The sequence below is a fragment of the Lutjanus erythropterus genome, chromosome 12, assembly GCF_056507025.1.
Source record: "Lutjanus erythropterus isolate fLutEry1 chromosome 12, fLutEry1.hap2, whole genome shotgun sequence".
Lineage (NCBI taxonomy): Eukaryota > Metazoa > Chordata > Actinopteri > Lutjaniformes > Lutjanidae > Lutjanus > Lutjanus erythropterus.
This window is the reverse complement of record NC_139328.1, coordinates 28,701,595-28,724,242: the sequence shown is the minus strand read 5'-3', so window position 1 is coordinate 28,724,242 and position 22,648 is coordinate 28,701,595. Positions and strand designations below refer to the sequence as shown.

Below are 22,648 nucleotides of genomic sequence, written 5' to 3'. Positions count from 1 at the left end.
CAGAGAGCAAACGGCAGGACTCAAGGAAATGGAAAAGAGCAAAGAGACTCATGGGAAGCTCCTTTATGTTTTGGATCGCAACAGAATTCCAGCACTATTGTTGAACTATTGAACTGAATGCATATACATATTTAGGTGCAAACATTTAACTTAAGTGATACACACACTGAGGAGAAGTGGCTTGCAGCAGCTCTGCTTTGATTAAACGTGCTGTTGTTTTGCATTTAGCTAGTAGCATGTCTTGTACAATTTTGCCTCCTCTGCTGTGGGCTTTTAAATCCTACAGAGATGGGACTCGGATTTGGCAGCAATGTTTGGCTACCTTCTCTCTCTAATCCCATTTTAACTCTTTCAAGTCGTGCATTTGCACAACCTGAGCCAGGAAAATACTTGGCACACCAAGCAAGTTGAAATTTTATTTCTTGCACACATCACGACTAGAATAATGAATCAAAGCACTGAGGATACACTTGCATGAGATGCATGTAAGAGTAAATGAACTTTTCTCTATATCTTGTTCTTCCCATTTGTGCCTACTTGGTGACAACTACTTTGAAGGACATGAACAGAACTCATTTTATATGTGTTTTATATGTTTTATATGGTTGATTTGGACACAGCAGTTGAGTTAACAATAGTTGTGTTTCCACTACATGGTATCACTCGGCTACACTCACTTTTGGTATCAGGTACTTTTTACAGTTTCACTACAGATAGTACCCCCTCAAAGTAGGTGGAATTTCTAAACCGATTGTTATTGCAACTGCATTAAAAAATAGTCACATTACAGTAATCCATTTACAAAATAAATGTAATTGTAATCCATTACAGTATCTTTCAAAAAAATCTGCATTTAAATTACAGTTAATCAAAAATGTTGCTGATTATGAATTGGTTACATCAAAACATTAATTTTGGGTTGCTTGGCAGAGGTCTGCCCTCTACTGAGTGACCTCTTCTATAGTTAATATCTTTAATGATGGCTGCATTCAGTTTGGCTGAATGCAGGCTGTAACTATCAATTATTTTCATTGCCAATTTAACGATCATTTTCTGAAATAATTGACTAATTAATCCCGTCACAATCATGTCACTTGAAAAATAGGTAAAAAAAAAAAAAAAAAAAAAAGCTGGACCTATTTTTCGAATCTGTCTGGTGATGACTTTTCATTATCTACTAATCTGCTGATCGTTTTCTTGATTAATCAATCAGTTGTTTTGTTCATAAAATGAATGAAAAATGGTGAAGAATGTTGTTCAGTGTTTCCAAAATCTAAGATGACTTCATCAGAAAACCAGAAGGAAACCAGAGAATATTTCAATCTAAGTAAGAAACAGAAGCTAGAATCAGAGAATTTCGACTATTTCTCCTAAAAAAAACACTCAGTTAAATTATTAATCAGTTATCATTCATTTTATGATTGATTAATAATTGATTATTTGATTGATCGTTGTGGCTCTACTTCAGTTAGCTGCTCCTGTTCAGGTGCTCTAGTATTGTGCATACTGGCTCACTGGCTTGGCCTCACTGATACTCTCATATACAAGGTAGAATGGTGCCATTGTGAATGTTGTTATTAATGACACCTTTGCTTTTCCCGCCATGACAAGTCAAAATAGCTGCTGTGAAAAAACTATTTGGAACATGATGGACAGACATTAGATGATGTATGTCTCCTCACTGATTGACTGTTAGAGACAAACATACCACCTACAGTGAAGTGACCACACTGACTGTGCTGGTTTTCTGTCAACTGTATGCATCAGTGTGGTTATAAGGCCCCACAGCGCTATTGTAATAGAAGCAGAAATACAGTCCATGAAGCACTACTAACCATCTTTAAAGGATCAATAAAAGACTTTCGTTGCTTGTCATTAGACTGCACCTAACTATACTCCATCCTGCAGCCTGTGGAGTAAAGCAGGAGCTGAAAATGCTAACCAGGCGAAAGAGCTGGCGTCAGGATTTCATTTCATCCCTGACAGGCTTAATGAAGCACACAGGGAGGGGACGGGGGGGGGACATTCACTGGCTGACAGGCAGGGTGGCCGCATGAAGCGCACAGAGAGATAGAGAGAAGACTGCTGATGAAGCAGGAGGGACTGAAGAGGGGCTGTGGAGGTTTGGCAGCTCCAGCATGATCCATGCCCCTGACATATCTGTCTGTCTGCATAACGTGCAAATGTGTCATGGTGCACTTTGATGCTATGACACAAAATATTAACAGCAGGTTTGGACTTAATTGGACTTGAAAAGTTTAATCTTCAGATGGAAACCCCTTAAACTACACCTTGATACACGAATATTCCTCCGCAGGAAGACAGCAACAGTTCGGAATATTGCCAGTATTAAGGTCACTAATAAAGGCCACGTCAAATTCAGGATAATACATTTCCACAGCACCAATTCCATCAGCACAACAGAGTTACGTCAAACTCACTGCACCGCTGCTCTGGGTTTCTTTTTTTTTGACAGATATGCTGTGTTCATTCACTAATTTATTCCAATCGCTTCCACTTTGTCATTTTTGCAGTCTATTTAGAGAACGTCAGTGAAGCTCCTTTCTGCACACGTTTTACACTGAAAGGCCTCCTGTAAGAGAATAATTATGACAGCTATCAATCTGAAATAACCGCGCAGGAAGCATCACTTAACTTAACTTAAGTTTTAATACCTAAGGAATAAATCTCTTCAGCATCAGCGAGCAAGTTTTTACCAAGATCTTATAATACTGCTGATTGGCTATCTAATATTACATGTTGTAGAAACATGCAGGAAAAAAACGAAACAGAGGCAGGGATCCTTTTTTGATCATTTTTGTACTGCTAGCCATTAATCTGCGAGTGCAGCTTATTAGCTAGCCAGTGCAGCTAACCTGTTCACCTAAATGTTTGTTTGCAAACACAGGGATGGATAACCTTGAGCCGAGGCAGAGAGCATTTCCGACAGCAAATGTGGTGTTGCTTAAAGAGTGACAGGTCAAAGCAGAAAAACAGCTTACGTTGACAGTAAAACCCAGGCTAGCTGCTCTTTAGAAGTCTCACTCTGCCATTTCTGCTATTTCCCAGTAACACAGACGTCACCTACACAGTCATTCTCCTCTTCTCCTCCTTCTTCTTCTTTTTCAGATGAAGAAGAATGTTCTTTTTGACAGTTTGAGTAAAGTCTGCAGAGCAAAAACACTGTTTCTGCAGCTGTTTCCAGGTCTTTGAACAGCTTCCTCTTTTGGAGAGAATAATTGCTTTGTAATGTTTAATGTATTTTTGTTTTTGTTGAAATGGATTTTATACCTTTGGTATTGAAAAAAGTATCGTTTCAGAACCAGTATGGAAATCAAAGGTATCTGTAACAAAATATTTTGACAATGAGAAACTGGTGGTGAGTATGACGTGACTGCTGAGGAAACATATATCATCCTGGATTTATTGAGACAAAAGGTAAATGTGGAAGTTGTTTTGAGTTTGTATTAACATCACAGCAAATTAAAACAGGAGAGGATCAGAAAACAGGGAAACATCTTGCAAAAATGTGATCTATAAACTTCTAAAACAGAAGCAAATAGAAATAGGCGTCTGCCTAATACAGGCCTGTTTCAAATAAAAGCTTTGTTCTCTCTTTAGATGAGGCAAATAAAGACTCTTAATCCAGTATGCATTTACAGAAATTTAATTTATTCATGCATATAGTATGTGTATTTGTATATTCCAAGGCTGTAGTGTGTACCTGGGAGATGTGGTTGATGGAGGACTCCATGCGTCGTAGTTGCGAGGCCTGGATGTCCAGCAGCTGCAGCACATTGTTGGCTAAGGCATTGATCTGGTAGGCCACGCTGGCCAGAGACTGGGTGGTGTAGGCCTTGGTCTCCTCCAGGGCCTTCTTCTTGTCTTGAGCCTGGCAGAAAGGGGAAAGAAGGACAGAGGGGGAGAGAAAACACAAGTCAGGAAAAAAAAAATCAGTGGAAGGATGTGTGGGTGGAAAAAATGGAGAAGCTGGCAGGGGGAAGTAAGGTAGAAGCTCCAGAAAAATCAAGAGGAAATGTTGCACTCTCATTGTTACTCTGCTATCAGCTGTGTGAGCGGTGAGTGAGAGGGCAGGGAACCGTATTTGACAGGATCGTTTGTTCTCAGCAGATTTAAACTGCAAAGCCCCATGAAGACCTGAAGTGAACAAGAGTTTAGGATTCTCAGAGGGAATGACTTTGTGGATGCAAAGTAGCCTGGAAATGGACAACAATAACTTCCGAATAACTCAGATGGACATCATGGGACAGGTGCATGGTGGGAGTTGAGCCCAGTGAGCAGGAATGCCAAGACATTTCATAGGATCCCAAATCTCCACCCGGCTGCGCAAACCATCTGTTTCTGGATGCCTTTAAATAGCGATGGGACTGAATGGACATATTTATAGTTTGGAAACAAAACAGGGACAATACGGTCACACATGCCAATCTTTTGAAGGAGACTAGAAGTTGAATTGCAACTAGAAGTTACTTTGAATATAAATTATTCAATTAATTTTATTGTTTCATACATTAATTCATCAAAACTGACAAATGCCTACCATGAGTTGAAAAGTAAGGCCCAGAAGGCAAAAAAGACTCATCTTCACCAGGCATTTTATAGCTATGACCTGCAAATATATCATGCATTTTATTTTACTATGTTATCTTTAAATATAAGTCAATATTTATGGTTAAATATTAAAATAGCTACTGATTAACTAATCAACTAACAGATTAACTGGCTAATCACTTCAGCATAGTGGTCCCCCTTTCTACTTAAAGATTAGGACTTGAGTCAGGCCTACTTATGAAGTCTCATGGAGGAAGAAGACGAAGTCCTTTAAGAATGACTAACATCACTGTACAACACCCAGAACTGTGCAATGAAATGACATCTTGTAGTCACGATAATGTACCTTCAAGTAGGGCTACACAATATGGTAAAAATCATTTCAATCATTCAGTCATTTCAATCGAAATTTTCATATTCACTAAAAAAATTTAAAAAAATTAAAACCATGATGATGTGACATCTGTTGGACTGTGCACCACACAAACATATTTTCTCACATCTGGAGAACAAGATTTGTGGGCCAGGGCATCTCTGCAGCACTCAGTGCTTCATTATAATGCTGTTTTCTCACACATTTTTCCTTGATCAAAAAAAAAAAAAAAAAGAAACACAGCGTCTGTGATCTGGATATTGCACTCGGCCATATTGCAATTGTGATAATATTTCAATTAATTGTTCTGAATATTCAAAACACTGACAGGCTAATCTAGAAATTTTGACTCATGACTCTCGAGTCATAGCTTGATGCCTATGTACAGGCAAATTGATATTTTAGGAAATATACTTCTTCTTGCCAAGAGTTCCATGTTTAGATCAATATCACTCTCATATCTTTGCATTAAGTATGGAGCTATAGGCCAGAAAATTAAAATGTACCTTGGCATTAATTCAGCTGGTTCTCTCTTTAAAAATGTAGTTTGTTTCAGCATCTCTAAAGCTCCTTTACTATCTTAAATTACCTGTTTAATCTGTACTAAAACAGAAATGTCAAAACACCAAGCTGCAGTCTAACAGGAAGTTTAATGCTGAAATACATCTGTTTCCCTGTTTCCTGTCCTTGTGTCTAATCTGAACTAATCATCGATCTTTCAATTTAACTCTCAGAGAGAATCCGAATAGGTGTGTCATTCAAAATGTCAAAGCATTCCTTTGAAAAGGCTTATACCCACTGAGTTTGATCTGATGCTGAAACTTAAGCTGTTCAGTCATTATGATTACTTTCTGACTGTTTTTAAACCTCTAATCTAGAATCCCATAAATGCTGCATTAGCGCCACAAAGACATCAGCTATGATTTACTGCTGTTACCAAACTACAATTTGGTGCATGTGTGTGGCAGCAGGAGGCTAAGAGCCTGCACTACAGCATCACTTTACAACACCTGCCCACATGCTACTTTGCAAACCACCTGTAGCACCGCCAATATCTGTTGCAGATGTCTGACGGGACCTGCAGATCTTTCGTTGCCAGTTTGTGAAACACAGAATTAGAAGAGGAAACACTGCTGGCTAACTCAGCATGATCACCGAGACTGGAATACATCCTCATACCTGAGCCTGGAAAACTCTGACTTCTACATGTTTCCATGGACATGCACAGACTATTAAATCACCTCGCAGAGTTATATTTTGCTATTCTCATGAGTCACAAAGATTTAAAGAAATACAAAAACAGACAAAGACGATAGCATACACACTGTTATCTTTACAAGAGTGCAATAATGAGAGGGAGAGGGAAGAAGAAAACGTGTGAGCTGGGATTTAAAGAGAGGTTGCAACTTCCAACGGTATCAAACTAATTAAAAAAAGTCTGAAAATATCCTGCATGGAAGAAAACCCATGGTAATAACAGCCTACATCTCCCTAATACGCATTATTCATTATGGATCCCTCGCTAACTCTCTCCTGTTTTGAGATATTATGTTTCATATTAAGTTTACAAAAGGCTTTTTGTCAGGGCTCCGCTCAGAATTTCTTTTTTGTTAAAGCACCAGACTTAAACTTAACAATGCCCTAAGATGAAGCTGTTTCTGAGTGACATATCGCACTGAACACCAGGTCTGACACCAGAATATCATTAACCTCGTGAGTCGCAGATGAAACAGCCATGAGTCAGAGGGGTGACATGTGAGCTGACGGGGGGATTTTGGCAGGGTCAAGTCAACATCAGAGAAATATTAAGTAGATTCATGGGCTTCTATCTAACACCCCTTTCTAGTAACAAAGAAAAACTATCTCTGTTTAACTTAAAAAACTAGAGATGCAACAATTAGTTGTTTTACTTTACTTTTCAGCTATTTAAATTATAGGCATTCGACTAATCACTTTTAATAACTTTTTTACAGAAAAATAGAAAGATTCTCTGATTTCAGCTTCTCAAATATTTATTCTCAACAGTAAACTGAATATTTTCATTGTAGATTAATAGTGTTAGTAGTAGTAGTAGTAGCAGTAGTAGTGTTTCCCACAGTCCAATATGACTTCCTGAAATGTCTTGTATTGTCAGTATCCCCAAGATATTCAGTTTACTGTGATTAAGGAGGAAAGAAATTTGAAAAGTTTTCTTTAAATGCTATCCAAACCAATTAATCAATTATCAAAGTAGTAATAACATAATAGTAATTGTACAATTTAAAGGAGCAATATGTAGCCATTTGACATGCAAAAATGAGTATAGCAGTCCACACAGTGAGTTTGAGCCATAGACTATATATTAAATATTTTGAAATGTATCGTGAAGTGAGGTGTTTCTCTCCTGACCTGTCCTCCAGACTCAGGGAAGCTCAGGCAGGCTGCAGGAACACTACAGGAGTGCAAGATATGCGCAGTAACCTAAACTGGTAATACCAATCGAGGTTAAGGCCTACTGTCAGTTAATCAGCTGTTTATATCTGTCAGTTGTGTGTCGATGTAAAGTATAGTCCAGTGTCCTGAAAACAAAAACTCACTCCTCTGAAAATACACACTCTGGAGTTGGAGTTCAGTCACTTTACTGAATGTTTAACTGGCAAACTAAAACAATTCATCTGGCTTGGAATAGATATTTCAAAGGAGGATAGCACAGCTGTAGTGTTACTCAGAGAAGTGGGTATTTCAGTTTAACATGTTTCCTTAACCTTGCATACGTTTATTTTATGGCAAATTACAAGAAATATTTTACAGATTTCTCCTTCAATTGAATATTTTTGAGTTGTGAATAGGGCTGCAACAAACAATTATTTTCATTGTTGATCAATCAGTCAATTCCTTTCTTGATTAACTGATTAGATATTTGGCCTATAAAACCAGAATATGATGAAAAATATCAACCAGTGTTTCCCAAAGCCCAATAAGACATCCTCAAATGTCTTGTTTCACCCATGACCCCACAGATATTTGGTTTACTGTCACAAAGGAGTAAAGAAACCAGGAAATATTTACATTTAAGAAGCTGAAATCAGAAAATGTTTTTTCTATCTTTTACTTTTTCTTTAAAAAATTGCTCAAACCTGTTAATCCATTATCAAAATAGTTGGAAATTAAATCAATAATCCATTAATAATCAATTATCAATTAACAAGATACTTGAGGACATCATCTTTGGCTTTACACTGATCAATATTTTTCAACTTTTTCTGACATTTTATAGGCCAAACAACTCAATGAATTGACAAAATAATCAAATCGAATTGACAATGAAAATAATCATTAGTTTCAGCCCTATAAAAAACCTGATGCAGGTAACAAATGTTCCATTCAAAAAGGTGCCACACCAGAGTATTGACTGACACTTTGTGGTTACATATCAAACCACATAGTGGAACAAAATGAAGAAAGTAGAGTTCATTTCTAACACTGAGCATTTTACGAACCTATATTTTAAGGCCTGTCTGCAAACCAAAAGCTGCAAAGGCCCATCTGTATCCCAAAAACAGCTTTGATATCACCCAAAGAGTTGCTATTTTAGTATTCAAAGAGCTTAAGAAAGGTACTAACAAAGCTGAGTTTTGCTTTCATGCCACCAATCATTCTGTAGATGACAGGTTTTTCAAATGGATCATTTCAAATATCTCATCTAAGAATAAAACTATTTTTCTCCTGCATCACAGAGTAGATTTACATATCAGGCCATGCTTTGCCGCCACTATGGTGTTCTGTGCAATCTTTGCTATTCCAGTTGATAATGTAAATACACAAACTGCATTTATAAAATGTTGTCCTCACAGGATTATGCAGATCTATGCCACATCAAGACAGATCAGTATGTTATTATTTCACCTTTCTAACAACAGTATGTGACTAAAGAGATTTTTAGAAAATGGTTAGCCACTGTGAGAATTAACCTAAATTAAGAACCGCAATCAGAATACAGAAACCACATCTACATGCAGTGTTACTGTACAAAATATGAGCACAAGCTATTTGGCCTGCACAGCCTCCTTACTCTTAATTCCCTGTTGTGATTGTCAAGTGTGTTTATATGCATGCAGGATTCTAGCTAATGTTTTTAATGTCCCTGAAGAAATCATTATTCAGAAGATGCTGCTTACATGCATCTCCATATTTCAGGCAATATTCTAGTTGTTGCAGTAGAAAGCTAATCTACATCACTGGTCTCTGAAAATCAGCAGTGAAGAGGATGAAAAGCGGCATGCATCCACTTCTCATATGCATTAAAAAAAAAGAATGTAAGCATTTGTAAACAATATGGGAGACTGTCTGTCAAGCAAAAAAGAGCTCTCTGTGTGCACAATTAGATATTTTATGACACATTACCCTCAAAAGTCTATGAATTAATGGCAGTTCAAACCTCTTGGTCCACTGTGCATGAAAGTATTTATCATTGTCTTAGCCTCATTCACGTACACATAAATGGATGCAACAACAATGAAGATAATGGGATAAAGCTTATTTGAATGATGCCAGCTATAGGGCTAAGGGATAAGGGTGTAAATCACAAGTTTCAACAATACAATATTATGTCGATACACTGGACAATGATATGATATTCGCCAATATCACAAAGTCTGCCATGATATGATTTCAATACGATTCAAATCAGGAGTCTGCGACTGATATTAGATGATATTATATGTTATATGTTAACACAATCACTTATATTAATGTTAACTCACAAAAAGTAACTAGATTATGATTCCACAATTTTATGATTGAACTCTTTCAGACATTTGTGGCACAGACATACAGATCGATATTTTCACTTTGTATAGATAATACTGGCTTGTTGAACACTGAATCAATATATATCGATCCAGATCGATGTATCATTACACCCCTTCTTAGGGATGTGGGGAAAAATCGATTCTTAGATGTGTTGTGATTCTCCCTTGGAAAATTATGAATCTATTCAGAGAGGTCATTAATCGGAAATTCAAAACCCAATTCTTGAATTTATGATTGCCTTTAACAATTTGGCTCCTGAGAAGTTGAAAGGAAAAGTAAACTGTGTCTAACTAAGCTAATTATAGATCATTACAAACACACTATATTTTAAAAGTAGCAAGTAATCACACAGTGAGAAAAACATAAATTGTGTATAAAAATCAAACATTTTGATACATCAAGATAATCATTTTATAACTGCATTATAGCACTCTAAATGGGAACTGAATTGAATCATACGGTGCCAAGAGAGCATCTTTGGGCATTAGTCACATCATTTAATTTAAAAAATACAAAAATATGACACAGTATGACAATTAATGGTCTCATAACTTGTTGAGTTGTAGAAATAGTTAACATGATGTAAACATGATGTGGCAATGAGAATGGATATTGTTTTAAGAAGCTGTGTTTGAAAGCCATCTAGCAGCAAATTTCACCACACTTCTTTTTTGGTTATTGTCCAAGACAAGTACATACCTGCTTTGTCTGTTTTTGCTCATTTCCAACCTCACTTTATGCAGTATGGCACAGCAAAATCTTAATCAGCTGATATGTGAAGGGCACCAATAAAACATCAAAATCAGATTTGAGAATGTCTGTTGTCAACAACTCACGTGTGGTTTTCATTTCCTCTAACTGTGACTTGATGTGTTATGTTGTGATATGATGATGATGACTGATAAGAATTATTAATGGGCAAAAATATTAACAATATTTGCAGATGGGGTGCAGGAGCCATAATTCCTATCCTTGCTAGGTTTTATGCGCAAGTGTATGAATTAAATCCCATAAATATTGGCCTAGCAGCGACACAGAAGGGTCAAACTATCAATCTGGTGCTCTTAACATGATGCAGTCTGCCAAACTCATCATTTAATGACAATAATACCAATAAAACATCTCCCAACAAAATCCTCAGATATCTTTCTGCATAATGACATTGGTGTGAGCAGATTCCAACACAGAGCTGTGTATGCTTTTCAGTATCCAAGCATGTATTCAAGCAGTGTAACCTACATTGCATTTCTGGTGACAAGCAGGGCAAAGTGATCTGACGTGTTATTACGGCGTAACTGTGGGCTTTCTCAGCACCGCAGTCAAAAAATTACCATGCTGGAGCACAGCGGGGGTTCTGGTGTGTGTGCTGGTCTGTCAAGGCACACTGCTGTTCACACCAGACCATTCAACCTAGTGATATCAGCTCACACTCTCACATACATTTGCTGAGTGCACCCTCACAGTTGCAAACTAACAGGCTGATGAGGTTTATTGTGAGTAACTCTTCAGGCTAGAAATCCCACAAACTGTTTTAATATTTTATACAAATGGGGCCATGGATCAAATCTGAAGGAGGAAAATGTTGCTGTTTAACACATGCACAGAACTGAATCACACTTCACATTATTTTGTAGGTGAAAAGAAATTCAATCACTTCCATCAATGAATGAATGAAATGCTAAGTAAAACCTGAAGCTCCCCAGTTTGTGAACCACTGCTTCTGACTACTGATTCGTACTCCTGACACTGATTTAACATTCAATCTGTATATGCAAAATCTAAGAGCCACACCTATCAATAACCTGCACCATGCATTTGATTACAAGCAAATGATCCATGGATAAGCTCTGTGCAGCAGTGTTAGCACACTCATGGTACTGCATCATGACTAAACATCCAGAGTCTTACATGACTTGTGTTTTTTCTCTTTAAGGACCTGGCCTACATAATGATATCCACTAATAAGCAACCTCAAAGATGTCTATACTAATGGCTAATAGGAAAGACCAGTATTATTGATCTGATATTGGCCTATCACAACCACATCGGTCTTTATCTGTATCAGCATATATGTTGTGCCAATGAAAACTTTTTTATTAGATTTAGATTTTGTTTTTTTACTTTTTAATTTCATAAGCAGCACGTTATGTGTTTCTTTTCATTCATATATATACACATATGCACACACACACATATATAATTCTATTCATATATACTTCTAGAATTCTACTCATGCTTTGTAGTAATTAATAGTTATTTATAGTTGTTGAAATACTAGTAAAAGTTTGCCGTTTCAGAGACCTGATGGCAGTTTATTGTTAAATTGTGATAAAAAACCTGCCTCCATTATATATCTTCGTTGATAGATTATTGTAATACTAGTTGATATATCGATATTGATTGTTTTTACTCCCTAGTAGTGGTATTGGCATCGTTATAACAGTCTTAGTGAGTAGGCAGTCTTTACTTAAAATGCTACAGTCATAGTGATTTTATAGTGACTAAGCATCTGATGGCAAATCATGGTTTAAACATAACATCCATAAAGTATTCCAAAGCACTTATAGTTTTTACATTTGACATTTTACATTTTGGAGTAAAATTGCTTTACATATATGTGTGTATATATATATATATATATATGTATATATATATATATATATATAAATACATATATTTCATTTGTGGCCCAAAAGTATGGCACCTGTTTAGTTAACTTGGGGATGCATAATAAACACTGGTGCTGATAAATTGCTGGTCAATAATGGCTTATCACAGCTATACTGGTCTATATCAGTATCAGTGTATATTAACTGAAAAAAATCTGCTATAAAAATATCTGATTTGATGGATGATGTCAATCATTTAATCATGTTAATCACTTAACTATATTTGTTAACTTTTTGATTAACTTAACTAGAAAATTAAAAAACATTTGAAGAGTCAAAGCTGTTTGTTTTTGTTGAAATAGTGATGTCAGGTTTGGTTCAGTCAGCGCTATGAACTATTAAATTATTCATCTTTGCTCACTACATGTGACCCTTGTTTACCCTCAGGTGTGCATAATCTATGGGTTATATGAATCTAAAACACAAAAATGTCAAATTATAGGTCATCTTATTGGTATCATACATGAGTATCAAGTAATTATTGGTAATAAGCTTCAGATGAAAAAAAATCCATACTGTGCATCCTCAGTAAATATCTGATGAAATCATTACAACAGTCCTTGTGGGTGTCTTTACTCAATATACTACAGTTGAGTTTATAGTGACTAAGCGTTTAATTGCATTTCACTAACATGATTATTTTTCTGGTTTAATAACATTCACAAAATATTCCTAAGCACTTAGTAATGTCAGGTTTTATATTTTGCACGAGGAACATTGTTCTTTATAGATTTTTTCCCTTTATAATACTATTATGTGGCCCAAACGTATGGTGCCGTTTGGTTTAAGTCTAAGTTTAAACAGGATAATAATTAACACTAATGTATAAACGTGTGAAAGATGAGGGCCATGATTATATTCTGTCACAGGTACCTATCAGAGAATGCAGTCAGTGACAAACCACTTGGTCATAACAACGACACACCCTCTAAAAGCCCCCAGCAGCTTTCAACACATCGAGAATAGCCTTTTAATGTGAACACAGCTCCGGTGAACCGGGCCGACCGGCCAAAGCCGGAAAATAACGAAATACACGGCAGCGAGCCGCGGCTGAATCATTGTACCGGCCGGGGGAAAAAAAAGGCCACTCCGGGTAGCTCGCGGTTTGAGGATCCCTTTCGTTGCGACCAGCATTTCCTGTCCCTGTGGTTTCACTTACTTCTACTACAGCACCGCAGACACGACGGAGATAACCGATAAATTAACCGAATTTAACGGCCGTTTCACGCCATCTCTTACCTGAACATAATTGTTTTCACAGTACTCCGCGACTCGGGACAGATTCTGGTAGCTTTCCACAAGAGCTCTTTTGCCGGCAGGGATTTCCTCCTCTAATAGCATTTGTAGCTCTGCCATCTTACATCCCTTTGCATTTCTCTCCTCTCTGTCCTTTTCAGTGAGGCGAGGCGGTGATGCTGTGCTGTGTTACTGAGAGAGGGGCTCCCCCGCCTGGCATTGTGGGGCCGCTGGCCTCCGATTCACAACAGCCCGTGACAAATGGCAGCTACGTAATAAGCGGTGGCCGGTGATTGGCTGACAGGCCGAGGGAGAAGGGCACTAGACCAATGATGTTTTACCGTGATGACGTGTTAATCCGTAATATAAATGTAAGTTGATTGTAATAGTAGAATAAAATAAAATAGCATTTATAAGATGCTAAAAAATAGGGTTTCTATTATTATTATTATTATTATTATTATTATTATTATTATTATTATTAGCTTTATCTTGTATATCCATGTGGGAATCTCATACATATTATGCATCATATTTCTTCCTCCTTTTCAAACCTTTTTCCTCCTACTACACAAAAATACACAAAAAATGCTTCGATTGAAAAATCATATCATAAAAAAAGACACAAATCGCAAGCAGAAGGCACAAAGGTACAAGTCCTGTTAATGATAACAACAGAAAGTTAGTTACCTACAGAAATACTTTAAGAAGGAACGCTCACTAACCACACTACATTTCCCATACATCACCGCGGTTTAAATACCCGCTGAGATGGGCTTGTGGGATATGAAGGAGGAAAGGTTGAGTCGTAAGCCACTATCTACCGCGGTTTTATTCAGCAAAAACTACATTTCCCACATATATCTAATCATCGAACGTTGACTGTTTGGCTCATCCTTGACCGGAGTCGAGATTGGTTTTCTGCTGCATATTGCACACAGACACCGGGCTAATGAAATAATTATTGCACCGGCGAATGTGAATTTACGGTGAGTTTTTAAAATATGAGTCATAGAACAGACCAGTTTTGTTAAAGAATATAATCTGTCGGCACTAAAGCGACAAGAGCTTATTAAAATAGATCAATTCTAGCCAAAAAAAATATCCTAGAATACAGAGAAAACAGTCTGCATCCTCAGATGAGACAGGTGACAATTAGCTGCAGTGGTGAAAAAAAAATGTATTCCCTCGTTGAACACTTTCTGAACAGCCTCGATTTTTCCACTAACTGTTTAATATTCTTGTTGAAGATGTGAGGACTCATTGCTGTCATCCTTGTTGGGAGTCAGCAGCATGGCGCAGGAGCAGGACAAACACAGCCTGGAGGCGAAATTTGCTGCTGCAGTTAAAGTGATCCGGGGTTTGCCCGAAGAAGGTGGGAACTTATTCTGATTCTGCTCCATCCCAGTCTGTGATTGAAAATGACTGGAGTTAAGCCATGTGCATTATAGTATGAAGTCTGTGCCTGCTGGTGTGTAAACAGTCTAGGTGACTGACCTACATGCAGAGCATTTAAGAGCTGTCACTCTTGGCTAGCCCTCTATTGATAAAGCTGCTGTCAGGATAAGAGCTGATAAACTGATTCAGTCTTTTCTCAAGTGTAATAACATCCCTGTAGCTCACATGCATCTCTGCATTACATTTCATGCTTTTTAAGCTGTGCTGCGCATATATATTCCTCTCTTTGTATTATTTTTCCCTTTATTTCTCAGGTCCTTTCCAGCCATCCGATGACATGATGCTGATGTTCTACAGTTACTACAAGCAGGCCACCCTGGGGCCCTGCAACATCCCCAGACCAACAGGCTTCTGGGACACTCGTGGCAAAGCTAAATGGTAAGTACAAGGCACCCAAATCCCATATTTGGGAAAACACAACCATGATAGCCTCGACATAGTTAAAAATGTTGCATCTACCTTAATCAATCATTGATCTTTCAAAGCCTCGCAGTTAAAGGGAAGGTGGTAGTGGGCTTCAGACAACTCATAAAACTTAATTTAGTAAGAAATAAAGAGTATGAGGATCATTTCCATGGTTTGTAGGCAGAACGAGTGCTGCCAATGAAAATTAAGGTAGAAATATTATAATGCAATTTAACGTGACTTAAACCACACCCACTTCTTATCTTTTTAGTTTAAAAGATATACTCAAGGAAATATTTGTAATATGTTGTCTTACTGTACATAAAATAGTTGTATTACTCAATTAAATTCAGAGTGATGGCTAATAGCAGCACAGGAGACAGAAAGGTGGTGCATTTGTATGTTTCAAATTAACTTGATAGAATACACTTTCCATAAAAGTCTTACCCCCTGTCCATTCAGGGCCTATAAAGGCACAGTCATGCAATACCATTCTTCCAAATCCACGACTTGCAATATCACTGAACAATACTGCAGGTAAATCCTGTGGATAATCCTGCAGTAATACAGAATAGATTAAGTTTGGTGAGATTTCTACACCACTTAATGCCACTGTAACTCTGCAGTTGTTCAGTGTTCACTTTCCTCTCAGTGCTCAAGTGCTGAACTAAGACTGTGTGTTGCCAGGGATGCATGGAGCTCTTTGGGAAATATGACAAAAGAGGAAGCCATGAAGAATTATATTGAGGACATCCAGCTGGTAAGTCCTTTCAAGGAAAACTAAAGCTGAATAGAAGCAGCATACAGAATAATAAACTTGGAATACACAGATATTTACATTAATGTTTTGGAATGATAAGAAAAATGTTTGTGCCTACATGCAGTAAATGTATGTATATTTATAAAACATCACATATTTGTAGATTTGTTTCTAATGCAGATTGTCTAATAGCCTAATGATGTCTGAGTGGAAAGACATTTTGTTTGGTCAGCACAAAATTTCCTTCAGTGACAATGGGTTAAGAAATTACATTTGGAACAGAGACAATTGATATAAAACATCAATATCATGGTTCCTCTGAGAGGAGAAACAAAACTGACCAACATCAGTAACAACAGCATCCAGTGGTAGTAAAGAGAGTTCAGAAACTACAGTTTTTAAGAAGCATTACAACACCAGAGGGGTTGTGTCCAAAACAAAAACATATTTCCTTGGTCTGTGTAGACAAAGAGAGACAAACTGGTAGGTGCACAGACCAACTGGCAACTTTAGCTACACAGACCAGATGCTAACTTTAGCTAATTTAATAATGTGATACTTGAATTATGTTACTGACTATATATTTTAACAGGTAATTAGTAATTGTATCGGTATATATATATTTTTAAGTAACCCTTCCAACCCCGTTGGTGACACCTGTGTGTAGCCTACATTTCATTTCAGTAATATTGCTGCTGTGAAAAAAGTCTTTTAACTTTCTTATCTGGTGACTTGTTGACAGCCTCACAACACCTGTTTCTACAGAAATGTTTGTATTCAGACAATTATAAATGGTGCATATTCTCCTGATCCATCTGGCCATAGATTTTATTATTTGTGTGTATTGTATAGATTTTGGAGACCATCCCAATCTCAGATGAAGTGTCCGACCTGGTGCAGAAGCTTGGCAGCTTCTACACTGAGGTTGATGGAGAAGGAGAAGAAGCTGAAGAAAATGAGGTGGACAGGAGACCCTTCACCAGGCCTTTTGCACAACATACAGGTACTGTACAGAATCAGCAGTGCCATTAAAAACTCAACGCTGGAAGACACGCATAAAGAGAAAAAATACATCCCACTGCTGCTCAAGTGGGATGTAGTACTGCTAATAACTCTTTGTCACACATAGGACATTGTTCCAAATACTGAGCCTGTCTTACATGTGTTTTTATCACTAGATGAGCTGGTCAAACCATTTCAGAGACCAACATTGGAAGGCAAGTCTCTGTCATAGTAGTTGTAGAGTTGATGGACTGGTTCCACAGTGTATAAGTTTATCGTGACCCAATTAAGTTGCTTTCCTTGCTGTTTCCTTTGGATTACAATATGACTAGTGTACATTATCCTTGGCTTATACTGCAAGAAATTAGATTGTTTGATGTGTCTTGTGTAACCTGTCGTGTGTGTGCTGTAGTTAGTGTGCTGGTTGTTGGTTTTGTGGTATAGATGTAGTGTGTAGAAGCTGTGAACTGCGACTATGTATATGTCTTTGCTTTATATAGCTTCACGCTGTGCAACATGTACTTTGATAAAGGGTTAATCAAGAGTGTTTCCCTCACTGTTCAGGCTATGGGGATCTGTGGGATGATATACAAAACCTCGAGGAGAAAAACAAAGACAGCAGTGTTCATGGCATAAGTGTCAGTAGCGAGGAGGCAGAGGGAAGCAAGGACAGTAGTGAAATGGAGAGAAAAGAGGGAAGTATTGATTGGAAAAGTGAGGAGGAGGAGAATGAGGTTGAAGAAGACAATGCAGACGATGAAGACGAGGAGATGGAAGAGGAGGAGGAAAAAGGTACCATCTATAGTTGTAGTTGTGAGCTGTTTTGTGCTGTGAAGTTTGCTGTGTTGTAGGTTACACACTACGCCATAATGTACATGATTTATTTTACTTCAACAAACCTCATTAAAAGACCAAATCAGTTCCTGATATATCTTGTCCCTCTGTGCCACAGAGATTCATTGAACCGTCTAAAAACACATCAACACCTCTTGGGTTGTAACTAATGATCATTTTCATTATCCATTCATCTGCTGGTTTTCATTTATGATTAATAGGTCATAATTTCCCAGAGCCCAAAGTCAAATTGATTCTTTTGTTAACAAAACACAAGCTAACGTGCTAGCTAATCTACATCAGATCATGATTAGCTAGCTAGTTAGTTTGTGCTTTGCTAACATCAGCTAGTTATTGGACCACAGAACAAAAAGGGGCGGGCTTTAAGAAGGGTCAATTGTTATTGCTGCTAAATACTCACATTCACACAATCCCTGACAAATATACAATTGACTCTTGCCTGAGTAACTGTTAAAAACTACAATGCCCAGGTGTACGTGCCCAAGGTAGACCTTTTGAAAAAACAAATCTCTATATTCTTGACCTGTTTTTAACCTAAAATGCGTTCCAAAGAATGCTTTGTTCAGATTAATTATTTACAGTATGTACACATTCTCATTCTATGCATCTTGTGTGTGTGCATGTGTGTGCGTGTCTTTTAATTGTCCTTAATTCTTGCCTCTCTATCCTTAGTTTAAAGATGAAAGAGAGCTCCTTCATGTATTTGTGCAGTGGTCTTTAGTTGGTCATAAACTCACAGAGCATGAGACAAGTGACTAACACACATTCATTTTTTCTTTAGGTATAAAATGTTCATCATAATGTGACACCTTTGAGTTCATTTTATGGCTGCAAGACATACATCGTTTCCATTTTAAGCAGTTGAATGAGACATGTTTCCCCTCTGAATATACTCATATAAATGAGAACAGTATTTCAAGGAGATAAAGAAAAAGCAATTTGCACTAAGTACATCCAGAGTGAGATACGGCCAGACAAAGGCCACATGAAAAAAGTGAACTGCACGTTTTTGTCATGCTCGTTCATTCTGTCTCCTTTGTATTGTCTCAGGCTGGAGTCCTGACCCGAGGCTGCTGATGGCGGAGGACACGAGGTGGAGGTCTGACACCAGAGGGTCCAGCAGCAGCGTGGAGCCCAGCATGTCCTCCTTCACCAACGGGACACACAGCTCCCTCAATAGTGAAATGGAGGAGGAGGAACTGGCCTGTTCAGTAGAGCCCAGTGTGCAGTATAACCCCTATATGCACTTTAATGGACACCTGAATGGTAAGATCACACTTTAATGCAAAAAGTGTATAAATTATTGTTTAACAGTATACACAAAAAGGCATACGTCAAAATTATTTCTGAAAATGACTATGCTCTTCCAGATCAAGCAACATAAATTAGCTCTGCAGGAAAATTTTATTGTTGCAGCAGCAAAAATAAAAGCATTCACTCTCCTTTTAGCTCTGTTTTGGTCTCCACCAACTCCCAAGGGAAATATTTGGCTCATTCATAGTTGTATGCTTCACTATGTTAGCTAGCCACTAACTTTGTTTTTCCTTCTGCTATTTGGTGCTGGGAATGTAGTGAGCTGTTTATGTTAAGATAGCAGAAAAAATTGTGCGTAAGAAAACCGAAACAATGAGCTGAAAGATGCTAAAACACTCTGTGTAGCTGAGGGGAACCGCAGAGTCAGGGGTTTGTGATTTAGAGCAACCCTTTTCAAATACATTTAATTTTTTGTGTGACAAAAAAATATTGATATCAAATTCTAGTATATATACTGTATGTATAAATGTAACACAAAGGCTAACAATTAAATAAATTAAATTAAAAAATGATATTATTTACTATTTTAACCATGTTTATTGATGCTGTTGTGCTGTGTTTTTCACTCTTCAGTTCCTGAGAAGAACCATCGATCTACAGACTCAGATAATGAGGAATTCTGTGACTCAATGGAGCATCTGGCCATGGAAGAGGTGTGGCGTCCCTCCTTCAAAGTACACACCACATGAAGGGATTAGTTGAGACGTTTTAAAAAATACAGCTCGATGACAATGTTGACCCTCATGTCTGTTCAGTTAACTTTATATTTAATGGACAGATATGAGATTGGAACTATTCCTTTAATAATGTGAACACCTTTCAAATCTCTTTAAATATCTTTTTGTGTTGCTTATTGTATTGAGGCTTTTTATGTCAAGAATGCAAATTGCGTTGTTGTTGAAATGTGCTATACAAAACTGGCCATGTCTTGGTAAAAAGAGTTATAAAGAGTAACAAATTAACACAAATAGAAAGTGCTCTGGCTGAATTATGGTTAATTTGTCTCTCTTCTTTGAACTTCCAAGGGGCAGCCTACATCAAAAGTTCGGTCACCTGGATCAGGAGCTGCCTCAGTGAGGCAAAAGGATCTTTGGTTTGAGAGCAACACTACCCTGAATGGAGGAGAGGATCAAGCACTCATGGGAGATTCCTACCTTAAAGAAGGGATTAGTACAAGCCAGCACAACAGCTCATTGTCAAGAAGAGGGAGAGGTGAGACTGTAGTAGTCAACTGTCCCTGAGTTACCTTCCTCCTAACATGTGAACTTTATCCTCCAAAGCATTTAAAGGCAGATAATCTAAACACAGTTTGCCACAAAGTGTAAGCTGTCACATTCTGGCGCCCGTTTCAGGTTCTCAGTCTCCAAGGGCGACCTGCAGCTCTCAGCGGTGTGCCGGTGTAGAAGCTCCCTGCTGTTGTGTGTCACAGAGCGGCCGTGCCATCAGTGCTGCCAGGGGAAACATCAATGAGCAAATAGCCACAGCTCTGCTGAGGCTGCAGCACGACATGGACACTGTGTTGCACAGGCTGCACACTCTGGAGGCGCTTACACTGTCACAGGTGAAAGACTGTTAGCACCATTATATAACCTTCAGTGATCAAGACGTTGTCATTTCTTTTTTACATCACACAAGCTGCTGATTTTTTGCCCTTTACTTGTTTACTGAAATGTAACCTTGCAAGTCTCCATTAAAATTTGACATGTTTATTGATACATTTCTATACATTCTTTCTGTTAATGCTTTCAGTCAAGATCATCTTCCCCAAGGCAGGAGGACTCCCTACCCTTAGCACAAAAGGTCCTCATAAAAATATTTTCTCATGTTTGTTTGATTTTTATTTTAAATTGAAACAGGTTTGGGTTTTTTTGTTATGCAATTATATGACTAAGAAGCATCCAATCAGGAAAATGTCACTTAAATGCAAGTTTCTGTTTTTCTAGTTCCTGAGACCGTCCTGGTGGCCTTTTGACTTTTGTCCACTCACAGTGGTGTTGACTGCACTCTGGCCTCTGATTGCCCATTGGCTAGTCCAGGTTTACTTACAACGGAAGAGAAGGTGAGAAATATACTGAGCAAAAAAATGTCACAAATTCCTCTTTTTTTGTTTTGAAGTCCTACTGCAGACGACTAAAACTCTGTTCCACCTTTTCCCCTCACAGGAAAATTCCTTGAATTGTCTGAAAACTGTCACTATCAATCAAAGAACATGAACATGGGATGAAACTGTCGCACTTCTGTTGCTTTGTGGCGTTTTAAAGCCACCGCCACAGCCTGAGTGTAATGAAGTCCCAGCAGCAATGAAAGACTACCTTAGATAAATGAATGGTCAGAAGGGTGTTTAAAGGGAGATTCTGCAATATAGTGTAGCATTTTGACTTCATGGGTACTATTTAGGTGTTTATGAGAGGGAAGATGTATACATCATAAATGCTGGCACATTTTGTTTGTTACAGTTAGCTTAGCATTTGCTAGCAATCTTATTTATGAAATGTAGCACAGATCACCAAGAACTCAATATACACAACTTTTAACTGTAGTAGCTGTGGATCATAAGCGATGACTTTCCCCATTTTCATTTCATTATTTTATTTATTGTATATTTCGCTGTTTATTTAGAATTCTTTACATTTTTTTGTTAAACATCTTTTTTTTCTGAAATCAATGAACATCAGCCTTTTATATTTATTGTAAGAAACATAGAAGTATTTTAGGGGCTGTTCTTTGTAGACCAAATAGACATGATGACAAATATGGTTATTTATGTGTCATTATTGTATGGCTTCAATATGTCAAAGATTGCACTTTTGCAAAAAGAAAAAAAAATTAAGGACAATCCATATATTTATTCTTGTGTCTTGTCAGCTGTGCCGTGAAAATTTAAAAACTGATGAATAGAAATGTTTTCAAATATACTGTTGTAAAACATACATCTATGGAGCATATTTTGACATGCAATAAACTCATTCTTGGAGCAAATACACATTGTATTGAATCTTTGATTTTAATGCTCAAAGTAGAGATGAATGACTGGACAGCTGTGACTGCTTAGGAAAGTGGGATGTTGACTGTTTGCTATATATTTTACTATATACACAGTGTCTGTCCAATACAATATCAAGTTGGTAACAAAGTGCAGTCAGTTCAAACCAATAAAAAAATTAGGGAAACATCAAAATAATTGATTAATCATTGCAGCTCTACATGCCAGAA

At 37.6% G+C, this 22,648-nt stretch overlaps 2 protein-coding genes across 7 annotated transcripts in view; one reads left to right on the top strand and one right to left on the bottom strand.

The window, feature by feature from the left end:
• Positions 1-13,786, bottom strand: part of LOC146318157 (abl interactor 1-like) — a 38,132-nt gene extending 24,346 nt beyond the window's left edge. For all 4 annotated transcript variants that reach the window (XM_084731722.1, XM_084731724.1, XM_084731723.1 and 1 more), the window contains exons 1-2: positions 13,645-13,786; positions 3,725-3,892 (exon numbers count right to left, since the gene is read on the bottom strand). In XM_084731722.1, coding sequence (XP_084587848.1) covers positions 3,725-3,892; positions 13,645-13,761 — 285 coding nt within the window. In that variant the 5' untranslated portion in view covers positions 13,762-13,786. The remainder of the gene's footprint in view (positions 1-3,724; positions 3,893-13,644) is intronic.
• Positions 13,787-13,881: 95 nt separating this feature from the next.
• On the top strand, positions 13,882-22,416 carry LOC146318156 (acyl-CoA-binding domain-containing protein 5A-like). 3 transcript variants are annotated; one of them, XM_084731719.1, is made up of 13 exons: positions 13,882-14,012; positions 14,892-15,016; positions 15,354-15,477; positions 16,192-16,264; positions 17,117-17,267; positions 17,831-18,058; positions 19,172-19,387; positions 20,009-20,088; positions 20,461-20,647; positions 20,788-20,996; positions 21,185-21,235; positions 21,379-21,494; positions 21,598-22,416. In XM_084731719.1, the coding sequence occupies exons 2-13, from the start codon at positions 14,935-14,937 to the stop codon at positions 21,608-21,610; spliced, it is 1,530 nt and encodes a 509-aa protein (XP_084587845.1). In that variant the 5' UTR covers positions 13,882-14,012; positions 14,892-14,934; the 3' UTR covers positions 21,611-22,416. The 3 variants fall into 3 exon arrangements, with proteins under 3 accessions (XP_084587845.1, XP_084587847.1, XP_084587846.1); XM_084731721.1 differs by lacking the exon at positions 13,882-14,012 and adding an exon at positions 14,508-14,630; XM_084731720.1 differs by lacking the exons at positions 13,882-14,012; positions 17,831-18,058 and adding an exon at positions 14,532-14,630.
• The last annotated feature ends 232 nt before the right edge of the window (positions 22,417-22,648 follow it).

Bases quoted from the DNA above. Each gene is read 5' to 3' on its own strand.
- LOC146318156 (XM_084731719.1), top strand. From the start codon at position 14,935: ATGGCGCAGGAGCAGGACAAACACAGCCTGGAGGCGAAATTTGCTGCT. The intron at 20,089-20,460 runs GTGTGGCGTCCC...TGAACTTCCAAG, and splicing joins AGCATCTGGCCATGGAAGAG to GGGCAGCCTACATCAAAAGT. The intron at 21,236-21,378 runs GTCCTCATAAAA...CTGTTTTTCTAG, and splicing joins CCCTACCCTTAGCACAAAAG to TTCCTGAGACCGTCCTGGTG.